General features: G+C 42.2%; 1 protein-coding gene across 2 annotated transcripts in view; it reads right to left on the bottom strand.

The window, feature by feature from the left end:
* Nucleotides 1-5,293: 5,293 nt before the first annotated feature.
* The window catches only part of LOC109889604 (mitochondrial inner membrane protease subunit 2-like), a 139,415-nt gene continuing 125,171 nt past the window's right edge, over nucleotides 5,294-19,537 (bottom strand). For both annotated transcript variants that reach the window (XM_020481156.2, XM_020481158.2), the window contains exons 4-6: nucleotides 18,040-18,105; nucleotides 14,914-15,016; nucleotides 5,294-6,921 (exon numbers count right to left, since the gene is read on the bottom strand). In XM_020481156.2, the coding sequence (XP_020336745.2) occupies nucleotides 6,781-6,921; nucleotides 14,914-15,016; nucleotides 18,040-18,105 (310 nt within the window). In that variant the 3' untranslated portion in view covers nucleotides 5,294-6,780. The remainder of the gene's footprint in view (nucleotides 6,922-14,913; nucleotides 15,017-18,039; nucleotides 18,106-19,537) is intronic.

The raw sequence follows: 19,537 nt of genomic DNA, 5'->3' as shown, positions 1-19,537 counted from the left end.
TCTACAGACCATACCCCATAATGACAAAGTGAAAACAGGTTTTTAGAAATGGACAGATTTATTACAAATAAAAACCTTATTTAAATAAGTATTCAGACCCTTTTCTATGAAACTCGAAATTGAGCTACGGTGCATCCTGTTCCCATTGATCATCCTTGAGATGTTTCTACAACTTGATTGGAGTCCACCTGTGGTAAGCTGTTTGTCATTGGTTACACTAATTGCACTGTGTGTCTATATAACCTGGTTCAAGTATTTATGACGTTACCCTGAGGAAGGCACAGTGATGCCGAAACATTGTTAAATGCCCATTAAATTGTTGGGAGATTATACATGGAGTGTGCGACTTTCTTTATTTTGATAGTTTATTCACCGTTAGTCAGCTCCTCCACACTAACTATTTTCTGGGTGTGCACCAGCACATGTTTTTATTTGATTTTTTTAAAGTTCAATTGATTGAACATGATTCTGAAAGGCACATACCTGTCTATATAAGGTCCCACAGTTGACAGTGCATGTCAGAGCAAAAACATAGCCATGAGGTCGAAGGAATTGTCCGTAGAGCTCCGAGCAGGATTGTGTCGAGCCACAGATCTGGGGAAGTGTACCAACACATTTCTGCAGCATTGAAGGTCCCCAAGAACCCAGTGGCTTCCATCATTCTTAAATGGAAGAAGTTTGGAACCACCAACACTCTTCCTAGAGCTGGCCGCCCAGCTGAACTGAGCAATCGGAGGAGAAAGGCCTTGGTCAGGGAGGTGACCGAGAACCTGAAGGTCACTCTGACAGAGCTCCAGAGTTCCTCTGTGGAGTTGGGGGAACCTTCCAGAAGGACAACCATCTTTGCAGCACTCCACTAGTCAGGCCTTTATGGTAGTGGCCAGATGGAAATCACTCCTCAGTAAAAGGCACATGACAGCCCGCTTGGAGTTTTCCAAAAGGCACCTAAAGACTCTCAGACCATGAGAAACAAGATGTTCTGGTCTGACGAAACCAAGATTGAACTCTTTTGCCTGAATGCCAAGCGTCACATCTGGAGGAAACCTGGCACCATCCCTACGGTGAAGCGGGTTTGTGGCAGCATCATGCTGTGGGATGTTTTTCAGTGGTAGGGATTGGGAGACTAGAAAGGATTGAGGGAAAGATGAATGGAGCAAAGTACTACACAGAGAGATCCTTGATGAAAACTTGCTCCAGAGTGCTCAGACTGGGGCGAAGGTTCACCTTCCAACAGGACGACCCTAAGCACACAGCCAAGACAACGCAGGAGTGGCTTCGGGACAAGTTTCTGAATGTCCTTGAGAGGCCCAGCCAGATCCCGGACTTGAACCCGATCGAACATCTCTGGAGACCTGAAAATAGCTGTGCAGGGACACTCCCCATCCAACCTGACAGAGCTTAAGAGGCAGAAAAGAATTGGAGAAAGTCCTCAAATATAGGTGTGCCAAGATGGTAGCGTCATACTCAAGGCTGTAATCGCTGCCAAAGGTGCTTCAACAAAGTACTGAGTAAAGGGTCTGAATAAGTATGTAAATGTGATATCAGTTTTTTATTTTTAATACATTTGCAAACATTTCTAAACCTGTTATTTTTTTTATTTGGGGGTATTGTGTGTAGATTGAGGGGAAAAAACGATTTAATCCATTTTAGAAAAAGGCTGTAACGATAACAAAATGTAGAAAACAAATCAAGGGGTCTGAAAACTTTCCGAATGCACTTTATCTGTAAGGTCTCTGTCGAACAGTGAATTTCAAACACAGATTCAACCACAAAGACCAGGGAAGCCTAAAATATTCCAATGACCTTGTCATTGGCCACAGATTAAATGACGTCAAATAACGTTATATCTACTTTTCAAAATCTTAGCTAGACAAGGAGTCATCATAAATCACGTTGACAACCTACTGGCAAATACTTTTTAATCTTTGTTCATCTGAAGAGATATTATAGATAAAACGTATCGGTGCTCATCGGCCATTGAACATAAACATTACACGAGTTAGAAAATGAAATTAAACAATGAGTGGTTTGGAAGGAATCTAACTGCAAGCATTGCAAAGCAATCCCTATTTTGCTTCCCCTGCCTGCTATTCGGCGGAGAGTGTGTTTGGTCCAAGTCTTGGTCCATGTCTGTGCTTCTACATCTGCATTACTTGGAGGTTTTAGGCTAGGTTTCTGTATAGCACTTTGTGACATCTGCTGATGTAGAAAGGGCTTTATAAATACATTTGATTGATCAAAGATGTATTTTCAAAGCGTAAATGGGTTCAAATTCACAAGCAACACCATGGGTCAGAAAAGGTTGAATACATGGGCCCTTCTGTCAATCCAGCATGACTTTTGCCATGTTCAAAACAACTGGAAACTCTGAACTGGGAAATCTCAGGATACAGTGAGTTCAAGACAACTGTGAACTCCAAGTCGGAATTCCAAGTGGGAAACTCTGGCCTCTTTCGAGGGCTCCGACCTGAAGATCACCGATGTCATGATTCAACCTAGTTTTTTCCAGAGTTCCCAGTTGTCTTGAAAGCATCATAAATCCAGAGTATGCCAGACTTTGATGACAAGGTTTCATGAATTTGTCCACAAGGACCACCGTGCCACCTTCCTGTTCAACTGAACACAGCACAAATGTGAGTCCAAAAATGTCTTGTATGCTGCTGCATAAATTATGTAATATGCCAGGGAGATATGTAGACCGTAGCTAAGAAAGTAATACTAAGTGTATGTTGTGTAGTAAGCTGTTAGAAGCACATGTGCCTCACCCTAATAATGTGTTCCCTTTCCCCTTCATAACTTATCCTACTGTTCTGACTTGGTGGTGCACATGTAGCCTATAGCCTGTTTTAGAGTAATGTCATCTAATATTGTAAGAACTTTCATTGTCTGCTTATATGCCTGTTATGGGATTTTTATGAATGACTAAATTATGTATACATTTAACTTAGAACTACAAATAAACAGAATACTACTCTGTTACTGTATGAATCGTATTATAATCATAATACTGAGTATAAAGTGTGTAGTTTTAGTCAAGAATTAGAACAAGGACTTTCTGTTCCTTGTGAGAAACGAATGGAGATCTCGTCAGACCGGCTGGAATACTGTGTTCCTTACAGGACATTCTGTCCCTACCCAGGGAGGGGAGAGACCTTGGGCTTGTAGTAGATTGTTTAACAGGTGGCAGACAATGTGAGAAGGCTTGTGAACTATATTGCCATTGTATCTGAGAGGAGGGACATTTATGACAATGTGAGGTATATAAATCAATGTACAGGGTATTATGACCAGAGCTCTCGGGAATAAACGCTATTGATTCATTTTGAGACTGCTCTTTGTCTATTTTATGCAAATAAGAACCTTACAAATTCCTAGAAACTGACAAAGTATTTTGCTTTGTTATACTTGAATTGGTTAACACACATATAAGTATTAAATTCCTCTAACAATGCCCCCTTTATTTATCCTACAAATAGTTAGATTAACTGATAACTAAAATAGCAGTGCAGATGGCATTCTTTTGCCATCTGTGCAGAGATGTATTATAGGTAATGAATGTGTAGAGAACTTCTGAAATTGTACACTTTGTGAAAGATCAGCATAACCCAAATTCACATGATATGAGTTCAAGTCCCAGGTGGGGTCATATGGAAAAAAACAGTACTAAGTGATCATGCCAAATGTAATCATATTGTCCTTGATTAAAGATTTTTACGCTATTTTAGTTGAACAGCGTACCACATACCATTTCATTACCTGACTTATAATGGTTTGGAAAACCTGGGACCATCAACATGACAAAAACCTCCAGGGTACCATGACAACATCCTAAGAATGTTCAGGGGACCATGACACAACGTCCCAAAAACGTCATAAAAATGTCTCAGGACAAACCGGGAAATTAAAACACGTCCCTTGGGACCATCACACGGTGTCCTAAGGACTAAGAATGTCCTAAAAAGATCCTGACATGGCCCTCAGTGATGTCCTGGTAACTTACAAGGAACTACACACGTTGCTGAATGTCCTCAGGACCTCCTCTGTTTGCAGGGGAAAACTGAGATTTTGAAGGACCTTATTAGAGTAACATGCTACCTAGAGAAACAAGAATTAGCATTTTGTGGTAATGATGTGAGTACAGGTTCATGTAATCTTGGCAACTATGTAGAGTTATTGGATACCTTTGCTGAAAAATGCGAATGTTAGCAAGACACTTGAGACTTCCACTGTGTTTCCAGGAATATCAAACAGAATACAGTATGATTTCATTGAAGCAGTCAGGGATGTGATTCGAAATGACATTGAAGAGGAGATTAATGCAGCCACGTTTGTTGCAGTAGATGAGACAACTGCTAGATACGACAAACAAAGGCCAGATCTTTATGATTTTGCATTGTGGCTAAAAGTGAAGTCTTTGGTATGATGATGTGTGCGATGACAAACAAGCTGCGGCCTTGGTGTATTATGTATTGGGAGTGTTGGGGAAGTACAACTGCGCCATCCTAGGCCCTCATGTCAACTGAGACTTTTCAAACTCAAAAGGAATAAAGACTTCAACGCTGTCACTGAAAGGTTCACCCTGATGTACTTAATTTACAACTAGGCCTCTTTTTTTTTGTGTGTGTGGGTTAGGCCACTGTTGAATGAAAAAGAGAATGGTGCTGCTGTCCATTCTGCACCATGGAGCTAACCAGTAGGCTATCATATGAGCGAAAGATTTGAATTTGTAGCTTACTTCCTCATTTTCGACCATTGCCTATACTTTAGCGTCTTTAATATGTGCATTTCATTTCCTAAAGCGGTCTAGCTGTACGGTTTGGATTTACGAACAACATCCCAATGATGCATTTGATTTATCAAGATTGAATTTCATTTTTGATTAAACAAGTTTTGAACTGCGTTTTTCAGTCATTTCGATTGTTGATATGGAAATTTCATTAGAACCTTATTGAATGTGTGTAATAACATTTCATAGCTTCTAAAACCATGACATAATTTTCTTGGAATTTTCCAAGCTGTTTAAAGGCACAGTCAACTTAGTGTATGTAAACTTCTGACCCACTGAAATTGCGATACAGTGAAATAATCTGTTTGTAAACAAATGCTGGTAAAATTACTTGCGTCATGCACAGAGTAGAAGTCCTAACCGACTTGCCAAAACTATAGTTTGTTACCAAGAAATTTGTGGAGTGTTTGAAAAAAAACGAGTTTTAATGACTCCCAATCTAAGTGTATGTAAACTTCCAACTGTATCAAGTGTACAATCTATAAATCGAGGTAGTTTCAATCAGCCTTTCATGCCACAGGCTCCTTCAAAGCCCAACCAGTTTTAGTTTAATATTTCCATACATTTAATAACATGGTACTGCACTAGTCTGAAATTCTGATAACACAACATACAAATATATATCTCAGCGTTCAGTTGTTCACATTACATGGTTGCAAAATGTTTTTAAAATATTTTTTACAATTGGCCACAGACATACAGTTTCATACTTTTCTTAAATAATTCCCTATTTCTTCTAAAATAAGATGACATTAAAAAAATATATTTTGTCAACATAAGTTTATGCTTCTTGTAACCATCAATGAGCTTTCTGTACCTTTCTACTAGCAATTTGGCCCACTTTTCAGAAGCAAACTGCTGTAATTATTCAACATTTGATGGGTGCCCTTTACACGCCATATTGGGTAAATGGCATATTGGACCTCGCCGTAGGTTTTGGATGTAATTCAGAGCTGGCCACTCCAGAACAGTCCAACATCTCTTCTTAACCATTCCTGGGTGCTTTTTGATGTGTGTTTGGGGTCATTGTCCCGCTGGAAGACACAACCTTCAATGGAGACCCAGTTTTTGGACACTGGGTTGAACATTGGATTGTGCACGTTCAAGGTCCCCAGTTCCAGAGGCAGCAAAGCAACACCACAGCATGATTACACCTCCCTTATCTTTCATTGTAGGGAGGGTTCTTTTTTCATTGAACGCTTAATTTGGCCAGTAAACCGAACGCTGATCTGTATTGCCAAAGAGCTCTAATTTAGTTTCATTGGCCCACAGAGCATTCCCCCCCCCCAGGATTTAGCCTTGTTTAGGTGGGTTTTTGAGAAGTTCAATCAGGCTTACTTGTCTCCTTCAGCAGTGGGGTCTTCCTATGTTTACCAACGACTAAAACCAATGCAATGTTCAATCCAGTGTCCAAAAACTGGCTTCCACAGTAGGACAACAACCCCCAAACATACATAGAAATCACCCTGGAAAGGATCAAGAAGAAATCTGTTCTGGAGTGGCCAGTGAAGAGTCCAGATCTGAATCATAACCTATGGCGAGAGGTGAATACAGTAGAAGTGTGCTACAATAAGCATTTCTTGGCAGTTAGTTGCACAGCCTTTGTCCAAGATAAGTACTAGCTCCAGGGTGCCAATAATTGCATCCATGCCATTGGTCTTTATTTTATGTTAAACTTATATTTACAAAAACCAAATAGGTTTTGCAATGTTGAATATCCCAAAAACAAGGTGTGGAGACCAAACTTTATTTTTCAACTTATTGTAGAAGAAATAGGCAATTATTTAAGAAAAGTGCAAGGGTGCCTATATATTTGGCCGCAACTGTATGGGTAATGGGTATCTGATCCATTGACATACTCAGCTTCTCAACAACAAAGAGATATCATAACTGTGCCACATCAAAGGATTATGACATGTTTACATGTACTGTATGACAGAAAGAGTGTGTAGGTAGTAGGTACAGTATGTATACAGCCATGAGCAGGCCTCTCCTCAGTCCTCCTCCTCTGTTGTGTCCCCGTGCCAGTTCAACAAGGGCTTCCGCTCAGGGGGGAGGGACGGCTCGATCCTCTGCCACCGATTGGGCGGCCAGATGATGTGGGAGGCACGGCCGTGGACCAACCCCAGAGACACCTGCGGAGAGGAATATAGGGAGGAGAAGACCCTGGTCAAAGATCTATGATACTATCGCTCATTCTAAGTGATCATTAGAATAAAGGGGCAGTTCCTTGGCTGCAGAAGGCTTGATGGCAGAAACTTGTCCATTGTGAATAGTGCTGGTCGTCTTTTTCAAGACAAATATAACATGGAAACTGTTTTTTTTAAATTTTTTACGATAAGTGCCATGGGATCTTTAATGACCTCAGAGAGTCAGGACACCCGTTTAACGTCCCATCCGAAAGACGGCACCCTACACAGGGCAGTGCCCTGGGGTATTGGGATTTTTTTTAGACCAGAGGAAAGAGTGCCTCCTACTGGCCCTCCAACACCACTTCCAGCAGCATCTGGTCTCCCATCCAGGACCAACCCTGCTTAGCTTCAGAATTAAGCCAGCAGTGGTATGGGACAACATTCCACAGACCTCAAGTCTATGTGAAGGTGATGCACTGCATGAGGCAAATGGTGGTCACACCAGAGACTTTTTTTATCCACGCACCTACTTAAAAAGAAAAAAAAGAAAGGGATCCATGACCAACAGATGCATATCTGTATTCCCAGTCATGTGATATCCATACATTTGGGCCTAATGAATTTATTTCCGTTGATTGATTCCTTATACTGTAATAGTAAAATCTTCTTAAATTGTTGCGTTTCAATTTTTGTTCAGTGTAATTCAAGTCATTTCCCCTTGCAGCAGCACATTGAGGAGAGCTTTAGAGTTGAGCCCTGGTCTGGGGATCAGAGTGTAATTTCCCTCACAGCAGCCAGCATAAACACTTCAATTCCACAGAGGAGAGGCGAGGTGGCAAGAAGAGACAAAGGCCGTGTCACAAACGGAACCTAGCCAGAGACTGTGAGGGGGGGGGGGGGCTCCCTTCCATCACCATGCAGGGGGCTGCTGCTGTGCTGGGTGGAACTGGGGCTGGAACTGAATTATCCAGTAACTGGTGGTTTTGGATGAAGACCATCATGATAATAAAGTAACTGTCAAAACCATGTAAAAATAGGCCTACCTACATTCATTTTAGGATAAAAAAAAGTTTCCTAATAGCAGGAGTGTTTAATGATTACAAAATCTTTTGGTAACTTAATCTGTCTATGAAACTGACTACTTCACCTCCTCTTTCCAACTGTCCTTTGATGCTTGAGCAGCCAAATCGCTAGATTCACTGGGGGGTAGAGCGCTATAGGCATTTCAGTAAAAACTTGATTTTATACCATGCATGTTTTCATTGCTTGCTAGTAAATACATCATTTGGCCTTTAAAAAGGTTGGATGTGTCTGACTATTCATTAATTATGTATAAACAGCAGTTGACAAGGTTGTTCAGGCTCTGAGGCCTATAATGCACTAATGTTGTGTCAAATGGACAATTCTCTCGAACCTGGCATAGTATAATTTGATACAGACTGCATACACTGATCAGGCCCGGCCGATACGCTGACCTCCTATCCCTGCAAAGTAAAACAGTAGCCTAGGATATACAGTGTCGGCCCGCAATGGACCTTTTATGAATGCCCATGCTGTAGCCAACCATTTGTAAAACAGACAATTTACCATTATTCCCTGTCATTTGGTTACAATAATTTCTCTTCATGCATGTATTAATTACAGTCGCATACCATTCGCATTCGCAGAGTGGAAACACTGATTGCAGAGTTCACAACCTGAGACACTTGTGAGAAAGTCTCGGTTTATTTCATACCATCATTTACACGCTCCACGTGAGCAACGGGTCTGGTTTATCTGCCCTGTTAATGTTGATGGAGAGCATGCGCGCCTGAGCGCACACAGAGGCACCTGGCCTGCTTCTCACAAATGTCAAAATGTAGGAAAGTGCCCACCCATGTGGCTGGGCTAATAAGCCGGGCTTCTCAGTCATTTATTTTCTTCACGTCACATGGTGCAGTAAGTCAACAAAGTCCGTTATATATATATATCTCACAGTACTTGAACAATCTTTCCAACACCCTCCCCCCTCAGTAATCAGCTTCACTGATAAATAGGCTATGGACATGTTGCTTTTGCTTGGTTCTATTTGAATGATAGTCAATTTAATCTTCATAGTATAAACCATCCCCTTCATACCTTACTTGTCGACTCATTATATTGTAGCCTACTTTCTTGAAAACATAAGGTAGGCCTAGATTGTTTTAAAACACATTTTAAGGAAAGGAGAAATATTTGCTTGTGTCTGAAACACGCTGTCGGTTTTGATTGACGGGTGCATTTACAGGGGTGTGCGTGAGTGAGTTTGCTGATTCTTCCTGTACCCATATGTCCATTCAGAACGTTTCCCCACACTGCATTCAACGGGAAAAGAAGAGCGTCACAAGGTTGACGCTTATGTCAATGCACCGAAGTCAATGTGAAAAGGTAAGTGTCACCCAATTGACGCCTATGTCAATTCACTGCATTCAATGGGAAAAGATGTCACAGGGTTGATGCTTATGTCAATACATTGCATTCAATGAGAAAATATGAGTTTCAACCAATTGACACTTACGTCAATCCATTTCATTCAATGGGAAAATATGAGGGTCACAGGCTGGATCCTTATGTCAATATATTTCCAGTCAATGTGACATGAGTGTCAACCAATTTCAACTCTTCACAGTGAAAACTAGGTCCCACAGAGAACAAGGCCTTTCTTCCATATAAAATCATTGCCTACAGCCCTCACATAACCGTGGACTGCAACTGAGCTAGCTAACCGTCCTTACACACAACCCATCATGACCTTACAGGGATGCTCTCCTGTGTTGAGATTCAGCTTACTGCGGCAACAGGAAATAGATTAATCCATCCTCAACATGGTGCTCTATTCTCTTCCTGCAGACCGGGGGCCCGCCATGACCCGCCAAATAAAATTTGAAGTCAATCGACGCAAAAGCGCAAAAACTCCATTGGATACAATGGTCTTGCAGTTCTAGAAACCAAGAGCCTTGTTAGAATTAATTCAGAAGATGTTGGTCAAAATAATTATTGTTGGGGGGGGGGGGGGGGGGGGGGGGGGGGGGGGGTTGACTTAACTGTATGTGTCTGTGTGCATGCGTATGTCTGTCTCCTCCCTGTCTGTGTTGCCTGTATCAATATTCTGTCATTGGAGGTGGGAGAGAGGAGAGAAATGAGAAGACGGGGAGGGAGGGAATGAAGGGGGAGGAGGGAGACAGAAGGGGGAGAGTGAGGGAGGGGGAGAAAGAAATTGATAGGGTGAAGGTGGGAGGGAGAGGGTGATGAAGGAGGGGAGAGAGTCAACAGAGAAAGGTGGGTGAGAAGAGGGGGAGAGGAGGGAGAGAGATGACATGGGGACGGAGGGAAGAAGGAGGGAGAGGGTAAATGAGGGATAAGAGGATGGACGGGAGAGAGCAGAGGGAGGAATAAAAGAGAACGGACAGGAGAGAGAGAGGGAGATGGGAGAGAGAAGAGAAAGAGGGGAGAGAGAGGCCCTTCACCAAGCCCGAACCCCTTGGTTACTGTTGCAACCTCTGACAACATTTTTCCAGGAATCCCAATTCCCCATTTTCAATTAACTTGCAAACATTTCTAAAAATATTTTTTCACTTTGTCATTATGGGGTATTGTGTTTATCTATTGAATCCATTTTGAATTCAGGCTGTACAACAAAATTAGGAAAAAGTTAAGGGGTATGAATACCTTCTGAAGGCACTGCATCAATCAGCCATTTTGGGATAATGATATAGAAAGACAAAAGCAAGGGGTTTAGGTGCATAGAAAAAATCTGACACACAAAGGACTGGAGACGGATGCCAAGGCTATCATAAATACACAATATAATCTTCAAATAACATTTCAAGGCTGTGGGAGTGAGGCAAGGGAGCGTAGAAGGCTAAACTAGCTTGTCCACTCGGTCCCTCACAGGAGAAATGAGTGCTACGGCCTTGAAGACATCAGGGGTATCTGACAAATGGCTCCAGAATACCAACACTCCTTCCTCAGAAGGCTTTAGTTTAGAGACTGGGAGTGAGAAAAGAGCCACTAAAGGTTGTCATAAAGGGATGGATTTGTTACACAACTCACAAGCTTATTGCTGTTGTTGGGTGGGTGATAACCACTATGCCATTTATTGACTTGATCTGGATGACGACTATGCTTGCTTTTTAGATTTTAGTTTTAAATGTCATTTTAAATGCCGCTGACAAATCTGTGACCTGGAAAAGAGTAAGACATTGAAGCCCCGCAATACAATAAAGTCACATTTATTTTTGTTGTTTGTACTCCCAAAACCTGTATGCAAAGCAACCGTTGAACGCCATTTCAGGCATTCAGCATATTTCAAGCTACAAGACATAATCTGATTTTGGCAAAAGGTATGACTGTGATATTTGTTTAGGTCTATCCAACCTGACAGCTCACTCAGCAACTTCATCTCACGCAGCACTTTATACAGCACCTGACTCTCCAGGGAGTCCAAAGAGCCTATGGGGTTTTAGACAAGTATAAATAACAAAGGGAAAGAGAGAAAGCGAGAGAAAGAGGGGGAGGGGGGGGGGGAGAAAGAGATGAAGGGGGGGTTGGAGAGAGAGAAGAAAGAGGGACAGAAGAGAAAGAGAGGGATAGAAGAGAAAGAAAGAAAGCGAGGGAGTGGCAGGTATGCGCTTTACTGAGAGGCTTGTTAATTCACTTCCTAGTGAGAAATATACTTACATTTAGGACCAAAACAAGGTTCAGAGCACCCATTTAAAATGAAGTCAACACAACAGAAAATAGGAACATTTCTTTCTCTTTGGTTGTTCCACGTATATTTTAGGAACAAAGAACCTTTCACGTCAGTGGAACACACTTTCTGTGAAATGTAAGTCAAGACAGGATTTATATTTCACAAAAAAATATATATTTTTATGCCTTCAGAAAGTATTCACACCCCTTCACTTTTTCCATATTTTGTTGTGTTACAGCCTGAATTTAAAATGGATTCAATTTATATATTTTTTGTCACAAGCCTACATAAACTATAACGGCGCCGGAGAGGATGGCTGCCGTTTCACGGGCCCCTAACCAAATGTTCTATTTTGTTACATTTTATCACATTGTTTAACTTATTTTGTACATAAAGTTGTTGCTACCGTCTCTTATGACCAAAAAGAGCTTCTGGACATCAGAATAAATCCCCGCCATTCGCGTGAAGAAATACAGAGGGAGAAGGTCAGGATTCGGAGATGAGTGAGTAAATTGCCACTACCATCCATTCTATTGGCAATCACTGGAAAACAAACTCGATCTATGGTCGAGACTATCCTACCAACAGGACATTAAAAAAGGTAACATCTTATGTTTCACCGAGTCGTGGCTGAACTACGACATGGATAATATACAGCTGTCTGGGTTTTCCGTGCATCTGCAGGACAGAGCAGCTATGCCTGGTAAGACAAGGGGAGTGTATTTGTCAATACCTGCTGGTGCGCGATGTCTACCAAGAGTTCTCATCTGTATTATTTGTAGCCGTCTATTTACCACCACAAACTGATGCTGGCACTAAGACCGCACTCAACGAGCTGTATAAAGCCCTAAGCAAACAAGAAAATGCAAATCCAGAAGTGGCGCTCCTAGTGACCGGGGTCTTTAATGCAGGCACACTTAAATCCGTTTTACCTCATTTCTACCAGCATGTCACATGTGCCACCTTTACTCCACAAACAGAGATGCATACAAAGTAGAGGTCGAACGATTATGATTTTTCAACGCCGATACCTATTATTGGAGGACCAAAGAAAGCAGATACCGATTAATAGGCCGTTATATACCCTGCTCATAAAAATAAAGGGAACACTAAAATAACACATCCTAGATCTGAATGAATTAAATACTCTTATTAAATACTTTTTTCTTTACATAGTTGAATGTGCTGACAACAAGATCACAAACATTATCAATGGAAATCAAATTTATCACCCCATGGAGGTCTGGATTTGGAGTCACACTCAAAATTAAAGTGGAAAACCACACTACAGGCTGAGCCAATGTAATGTCCTTAAAACAAGTCAAAATGAGGCTCAGTAGTGTGTGTGGCCTCCACGTGCCTGTATGACCTCCCTACAGCGCCTGGGCATGCTCCTGATGAGGTGGCGGATGGTCTCCTGAGGGATCTCCTCCCATGTGTAGTTAACTAGTGATTATGTTAAGATTGATTGTTTTTTATAAGATAAGTTTAACGCTAGCTAGCATCTTAACTCGGCTCCTTGCTGCACTCGCGTAACAGGTGGTCACAGCCTGCCACGTAGTCTCCTCGTGGTTTGCAATGTAATCGGCGTCCAAAAATTCCGATTACCAATTGTTATGAAAACTTGAAAATCGGCGGAGGGTTGGAATTGTGACATAAAAATAACAAGAATCGACAGAAGTTCATTTGTAGTTCTAACCATATTTAGGGTGTTTTTACTCACTTTTTGTCTCTCCCACGACGTTATTCCTCTCGCCTACAGCGTCCATCACAATTACATGCATATGGCCAATTATGCAAATTAGGCGATGATGTCATTTAGCGACTTCTAGCGAATTTTAGGACAGCCAATAGCTACTTTCCTTACTGAGGAGTTGGCAACACTGCGTGCGATATGCACACGCAGTTTCAAGCCTGCTAGAGTCAGCGGCAGGCGAATGAGCAATATCCACCGTCGTAATACGGATGAAGCCTGAGCTGGAATGTGAAGCTAACTGAAGCTAGCTCATTTCAGAAAAGCCTGGGCACATCTGGCTATATACCCCTCTGGTGCACTGTTAAATTATTTAACCATTTAAACAATTTGGGTTTGGATAAAAACTCTGTTTTTGCAATGCCCTCAATGGCTTTCATGCGTTTTAAAATGTCAGTATGACCAATGCATTTCTTATTGAGGTGGTGAGATGGCCTAATAAGCATGCAGGCATAAGCGAATAGTGGTCATAGTGCATACATACAGTACCGCACTGTATAGGCCTAGATAAGAAGTTACCATATAACCATTACAGAGGGCTTGTAGATCCAATGGGAAATAAGGTATAATAAGACAATGGGTTGAGGAAACGGTTTCCTTAAATGAGCTGTTCCCTTATAGTATTCTGTTCATGGCCGATAAACTGCTTACAATAATGTCATCCACAAAATCACCCCCAATCCACCCAAACTCTATCCAAATAATTCAATGTTCAGATCAAGCAACAGACAGAGAGAGTACTGACTGACATGGAACCATCCAAAACCAACTTCAGAAAATAAATCCCTCCACAAACCAGCAGCTGACCCTGTTAAATGTCAAGTACAAAGTTGTTCCTTTATAGGATTGGAATGTTACAGATAGATAATTCCCTGGCCTCTACTCGGCTCTGCTGCTTCCTTCTTCCATCCAATGACAGCTCCCTGAAATACTTTGACAAAACCCAAAAAGCACAGAGCGCCTCGCTGCCCGATCACTCACTCCTCGTCACTACTTTCAGACCCTTATCAAGACACATTTGTTATTGCCCGACAAGGATGAGAATATGTATGGAAAATACAACAATGAAATACGCTAAGCCTTCTTTCTCCACAGGCAGGAGAGGCTGCCGGGCCCACATGCCCAATGAGGCCTGCCAGAGATTAATAGCACTAACTGTACCTACCTGCCATAATGGAGAAACTGTTCAGAGTTTCTTTCCTCTAAGGGAACAGCTTTGTCTTAATAAGCAGCACAAAAATGACAAATTTAGAACCCAGGTTTGTTCTCCAACGCATGGCTATTCAATTATTTTCCTTTTAAGGACTCCCAGGGTCTTTTTAGGCCCCATTGTTGGAGTTCAAATGTGGAGCTGCTGGACACGACTCAGACAAGCTGTGCTTTGCTTTGCTTTTCAATGGCATGGGCCTTGTACTTATATACAAATATAAGGCTTTTATATGCAAATATAAGTCTTTTATATCCAAGTATAAGGCTCTGGCATGTGCCATTCCCATTGAGTAGTAGAGGACTGAGCAGAAAAGTGGCTTACCGGTCCAAAGCTGTTGCTGTCCAGACTGTGGCCGTGATGGTCCCCCTCGATCCAAAAGTGGCCATCAGGGACCCTGAGATAGCGGTTCTTATAGCCAAGCGTCCTGCAGAGGGAAATGGAGGGCGGGAGGTTTGGATCATGGATAAAACACATTAGCCAGGTTAATACAACCCAAATTTACTTCAGAACCTAGCTACGAAAGAAAGGCAGTCTTTAACATTGATTGAGCTACGGGATCAATTGAAAACAACAATAAACACATTGAAATTAGACAAGACAAAAGGCTAAACTTAAATTGAGAATAAAGTTCATCTACCTACATCTGCATTAAGGAAATTGACATTTTCGTTTCATTGTGGTGTATCACCTTTTTACTAAATAATCCATCTGCCAGTCATCCTCCCTTTAGATCAGACTATTTTGTAGACAAAAATCGAATCTAATCAGATGAGGACAAACATCCATTGTGTGTAATGACTAATGAGATATGGACAGGACAGCACACTCCCTTAGGTCTAGTCTCTGGTTGCGTCCCTTAACGCCACACTATCCCCTATATTGGGCCCTGGTCAAAAGTAGCACACTATATTAGGGAATAGGGTCCATTTGGCACGTAACCTCTATCTGATCAGTTCCCCTCCAGACTTGTTTAGCGTCAATCAACTATTTTGCGGCGTGAGGACAGGGTGGTGTACGCCATCAATCACCTGTGCACTTAGCTGTGACTGAGCCCTGATGCATGGTTCATCTCCGGAACATTGTAAATTACGGGAGAAATGACTTTTTAAAATGACAATTCTTCTCCTATTCCTTTCCAGGGCAATGTTACAGGAGCCTAAATGACTACTCTTTAGACCTTGGACAAAAATATTGATTTTGCTGCTGGGAGGGGAAAAATGTTTTTATTGCCACATACACTGGATAGGTGGTGAAATATGTTGTTTTACAGGGTCAGCCATAGTAGTATAGCGCCACTGGAGCAAATTGAGGTTAAGTGCCTTGCTCAAGAGCACATCAAACACATTTTTCAACTTGTCTACTCGGGTATTCGAACCTGCGACCTCTCGGATACTGGCCCAACGCTCTAAACGCTAGGCTACCTTTTGCCCTGTCTGTTCTCCAGCAAACTGAAGTTCAGTGACTTTTAAATGTCAGGGGTCAGGCGTCTACATACAGCATCTGAACACAAACAATGCGACAAACAAAATACTGGCTACTTCAAAATCTAGTGACTATATCCCATAGAATACAAATAGTCCCCATCTTGTTTGTACAGTAGAATAGTTTGCAGTAAAACTTTATAGTAACTTTAACGAGACATTTATCTATTTATAAGCAGTGTTCATATACATGTATTAATAAATGATTATTCAAATGGGGCTTACACTACGTACTTATTAATAGTTTATCAAATAGTTTATTAATGAACATTATTATAAAGTGTTACCTAATGAGCTACCCCGGCTATGCTCAGGAAAAAAAGAACAGTCTTGAGTTTTGTGGGAAGACAAAAACAGGTTGCATCCCAACTGGAACCCTATTCCCTACATAGTGCACTACTTTGACCAGAGCTTGTTGGGTCTGGGTCAAAGGTAGTGCACTAATAAATAGGGTGCCATTAGGGACGCAGTTAAAAGCGAATATACAGAGTTCAAAGCGAATAGACAGACCCCTGTATTAATGCTGTTTGTATGCGACTCACTGCCTGGCAGTGTCTAGCAGCTACAAAGGGTTTAGGTTGCGTTCAGGAGTTTGGGCAGATTCTCAGCAATGAGTTGTGTTAAAAATGTATGCACTCTCTACCTCTCAGTGTAGCAGGTTTAAACAATAGCTGCCTGGTACAGTGGAGGTTTGATGGAGGTTACTTAACCTTTGTTTAAACTAGGCAAGTCAGTTAAGAACAAATTCTTATTTACAATGACGGCCTATCCCGGCCAAACCCTCCCCTAACCCGGGCGACGCTGGGCCAATTGTGCACCGCCCTATGGGACTCCCGATCCCGGCCTGTTGTTTTACAGCCCAGGATCGAACCGGGTCTGTAGTGACGCCTCTAGCACCGCGATGCAGTGCCACTCGGGAGACCTATAGGGCACAGATACACACGATAATGGGACATATGAAACACGATAATGACGACGATGATGTGTAAAAGCCTGAGGTGAATTGGACAGGTCAAGTCAAAGGTTCAGTTTCAATATCTAGACCAGGAAGTATACCACTGCGAATGAATCAAATGTGTTGGACATGGATAGCGGTATGCTATCATGGACATGGGAACCCACAGCCATAGTCTTGTCCACCAGCCATGTCTGACAGTCTGCCTGGCACACCGCACTGGGTTGTTCTGTACCTCTACGAACACCAGAATCTCCATCTTGAGGTAGCTCTTCCTCATACACCTCACATGAATATACTCCGCATTTCCCTCAATGTATGCATTCCAGTCATCAGCTTTACACAGCGTAGCAACACTGACAATACAGTGGCGTAACACTTGGGCTTTCTGTTTTTTTTTTTTAAGCCGCGATTCGATTTCAACGGCATAATTTTTTGGAGATGAATCTCCGAAATGGCCCTCTATATCTCTGAGGGGCTCAGTTCAGAGGGATACACATAGCAAAAACACACACACACACCACTCAGAGGGCTATAATTGGCTGAGAGGCCTCTTCCTGTGTCAGGCAGAGCAGACAGTCTCTGTGCGTAGCAAGATTAAAACCATAGCTGTGATTTATAGCATGGCGGGCCCGCAGGCTAACACACATGCACACACACACCAGCCTCCGCTAGTTTAGGCCATCATCAAACCCCCATGTTAATTATTCATCCATCTCCTCCCAGGCAATACAAGTGACTCGTAATTTGTTCAGCGGCACCCGTCACAAATAGCTGCCAGAGGGATTCTCATGGCGACATTGTGGTACGAGTAGTGGCACCCGAAGATTTGATGCTGGTAGATAAGAAATAGAGGTTTAAGACAGAGCTTCAAATCCCAGAGTAAACAATGAGTTTCCTTGTAGCAGTAGTCTTCTCATAGGAAGTCTCTGAACAGGCCTTTAAGACACCCTTTGTTTTACATGATTTAATTGCCTTTTGTTTAGTTTTTACTGTATAATGTGTACGTACTTGATGAAGTCTCCCTCAAGGGCTATGACCCGCTTGATGATCTTCTGCTGGGGGTTCTTGGGAGACCTGAAACGATAAAGATACATGACATCAATTAAGATATGTGATGAAGAGATATATCCATCAGCTCATAGCACCAATAAACCCTGTGCGGTAGCGACCCTGTTCACTCCACGCTTTCATCAAAATGAATTAAAGACCCTATTCACAACACTAGATTGAACTGGAATCAGTGTTCCTCACCAGCAGACAGAGAAATGGACTATACTGCAGTGAGTATTGGGTGGGTTCAAGTACCAGGCTCTCCTTCCTCCTCCCTCCCTCCCTCCCTCCCTCCCTCCACATGTGGACCTCACACACCACCGGGGAACACAAACATAGCAGCACCATGGTAGAGAGAGCTCATTCGCTTTATGTTTATAATAAACCCTTAATAACCCGTAATACCGCAATGCTCAGTTAATGAATTCTACAACCATTATTGCCAATGCCGATGACCTTCTCCAAGCCACAAAATACTTCTAAGTAGCCAACAGAGGACACGATTCATTTGATATCAACAACGACAGTCCTTTTGAGAACATACAAAGCAATGGCATTCGCATTCTGGACACAAAATCAGTCTAATAAATGGGTAATTTAGAAAAGATTTGTTGTTTTTCACTCTCTCGCTTGGGCATGATGTTCAAGGCCATGATCAACAGTATTACAATGATCAAAATTCTTCTATTCCATCCACAGGTTTTATAGATAAATGTGAGGCAACCAGGGAGCCAGAGATACAATGGTGTTCAGTTCAGAGTGTCTGGCCAAATGAGGGACGTCTACACAAAGGCATTGAATAATGACCCACAGAAACCGCAGTTTGTTAAACGTTGCCTTCAAATGCCCAGAGAATCAAACAGAAATGCCAGTCTTAATAAGAAGCCACATCCATTCTCCATCCCTCCCTGCACTCCCTCCCTTTAACACACACACTGATACATAGAGGCCCACACACACACACTTATACATAGAGACACACACACACACTGTCACTCCCTTTCTCCCACTCTCTACCACGCATACACACACATTTGCTCTCTCTCTTTCTCCTCCACATACCCCCCTCCCTACTTTGCCTCAGGGATACAGGGGATCATGACTGATTGGCAGCCCGCTCAGCCAATCAGAATTACCAGCGGCTCAGAGAACAGAGCCCGCAAGCTAAACAGGGGTTAACCTGTCTCTAGAGAGGCTGTGTGTGTGTGTATTAGGGCTGTGACGGTCATGGATTTTTGGATGATGGTAATTGGCCAGCCAAATGACCACGGTCAACGTAATAACCGTTCGAATAGCAACACAAAAACTGTTATACATAACATCTGTTTTAAGCACATTTTCTCCTCTCCTGACTGCATGTGCTGCCATAGAAATAGAATGAATAGAACGGGTATCCCTATTCAAGTCAATGATAATATAATGTGTGGACTGGCAGCCACTGCGAGGATCAAAGCAG

This window comes from Oncorhynchus kisutch, linkage group LG4 (genome assembly GCF_002021735.2).
Source record: "Oncorhynchus kisutch isolate 150728-3 linkage group LG4, Okis_V2, whole genome shotgun sequence".
NCBI lineage: Eukaryota > Metazoa > Chordata > Actinopteri > Salmoniformes > Salmonidae > Oncorhynchus > Oncorhynchus kisutch.
This window is presented reverse-complemented; position numbering and strand designations above follow the sequence as displayed.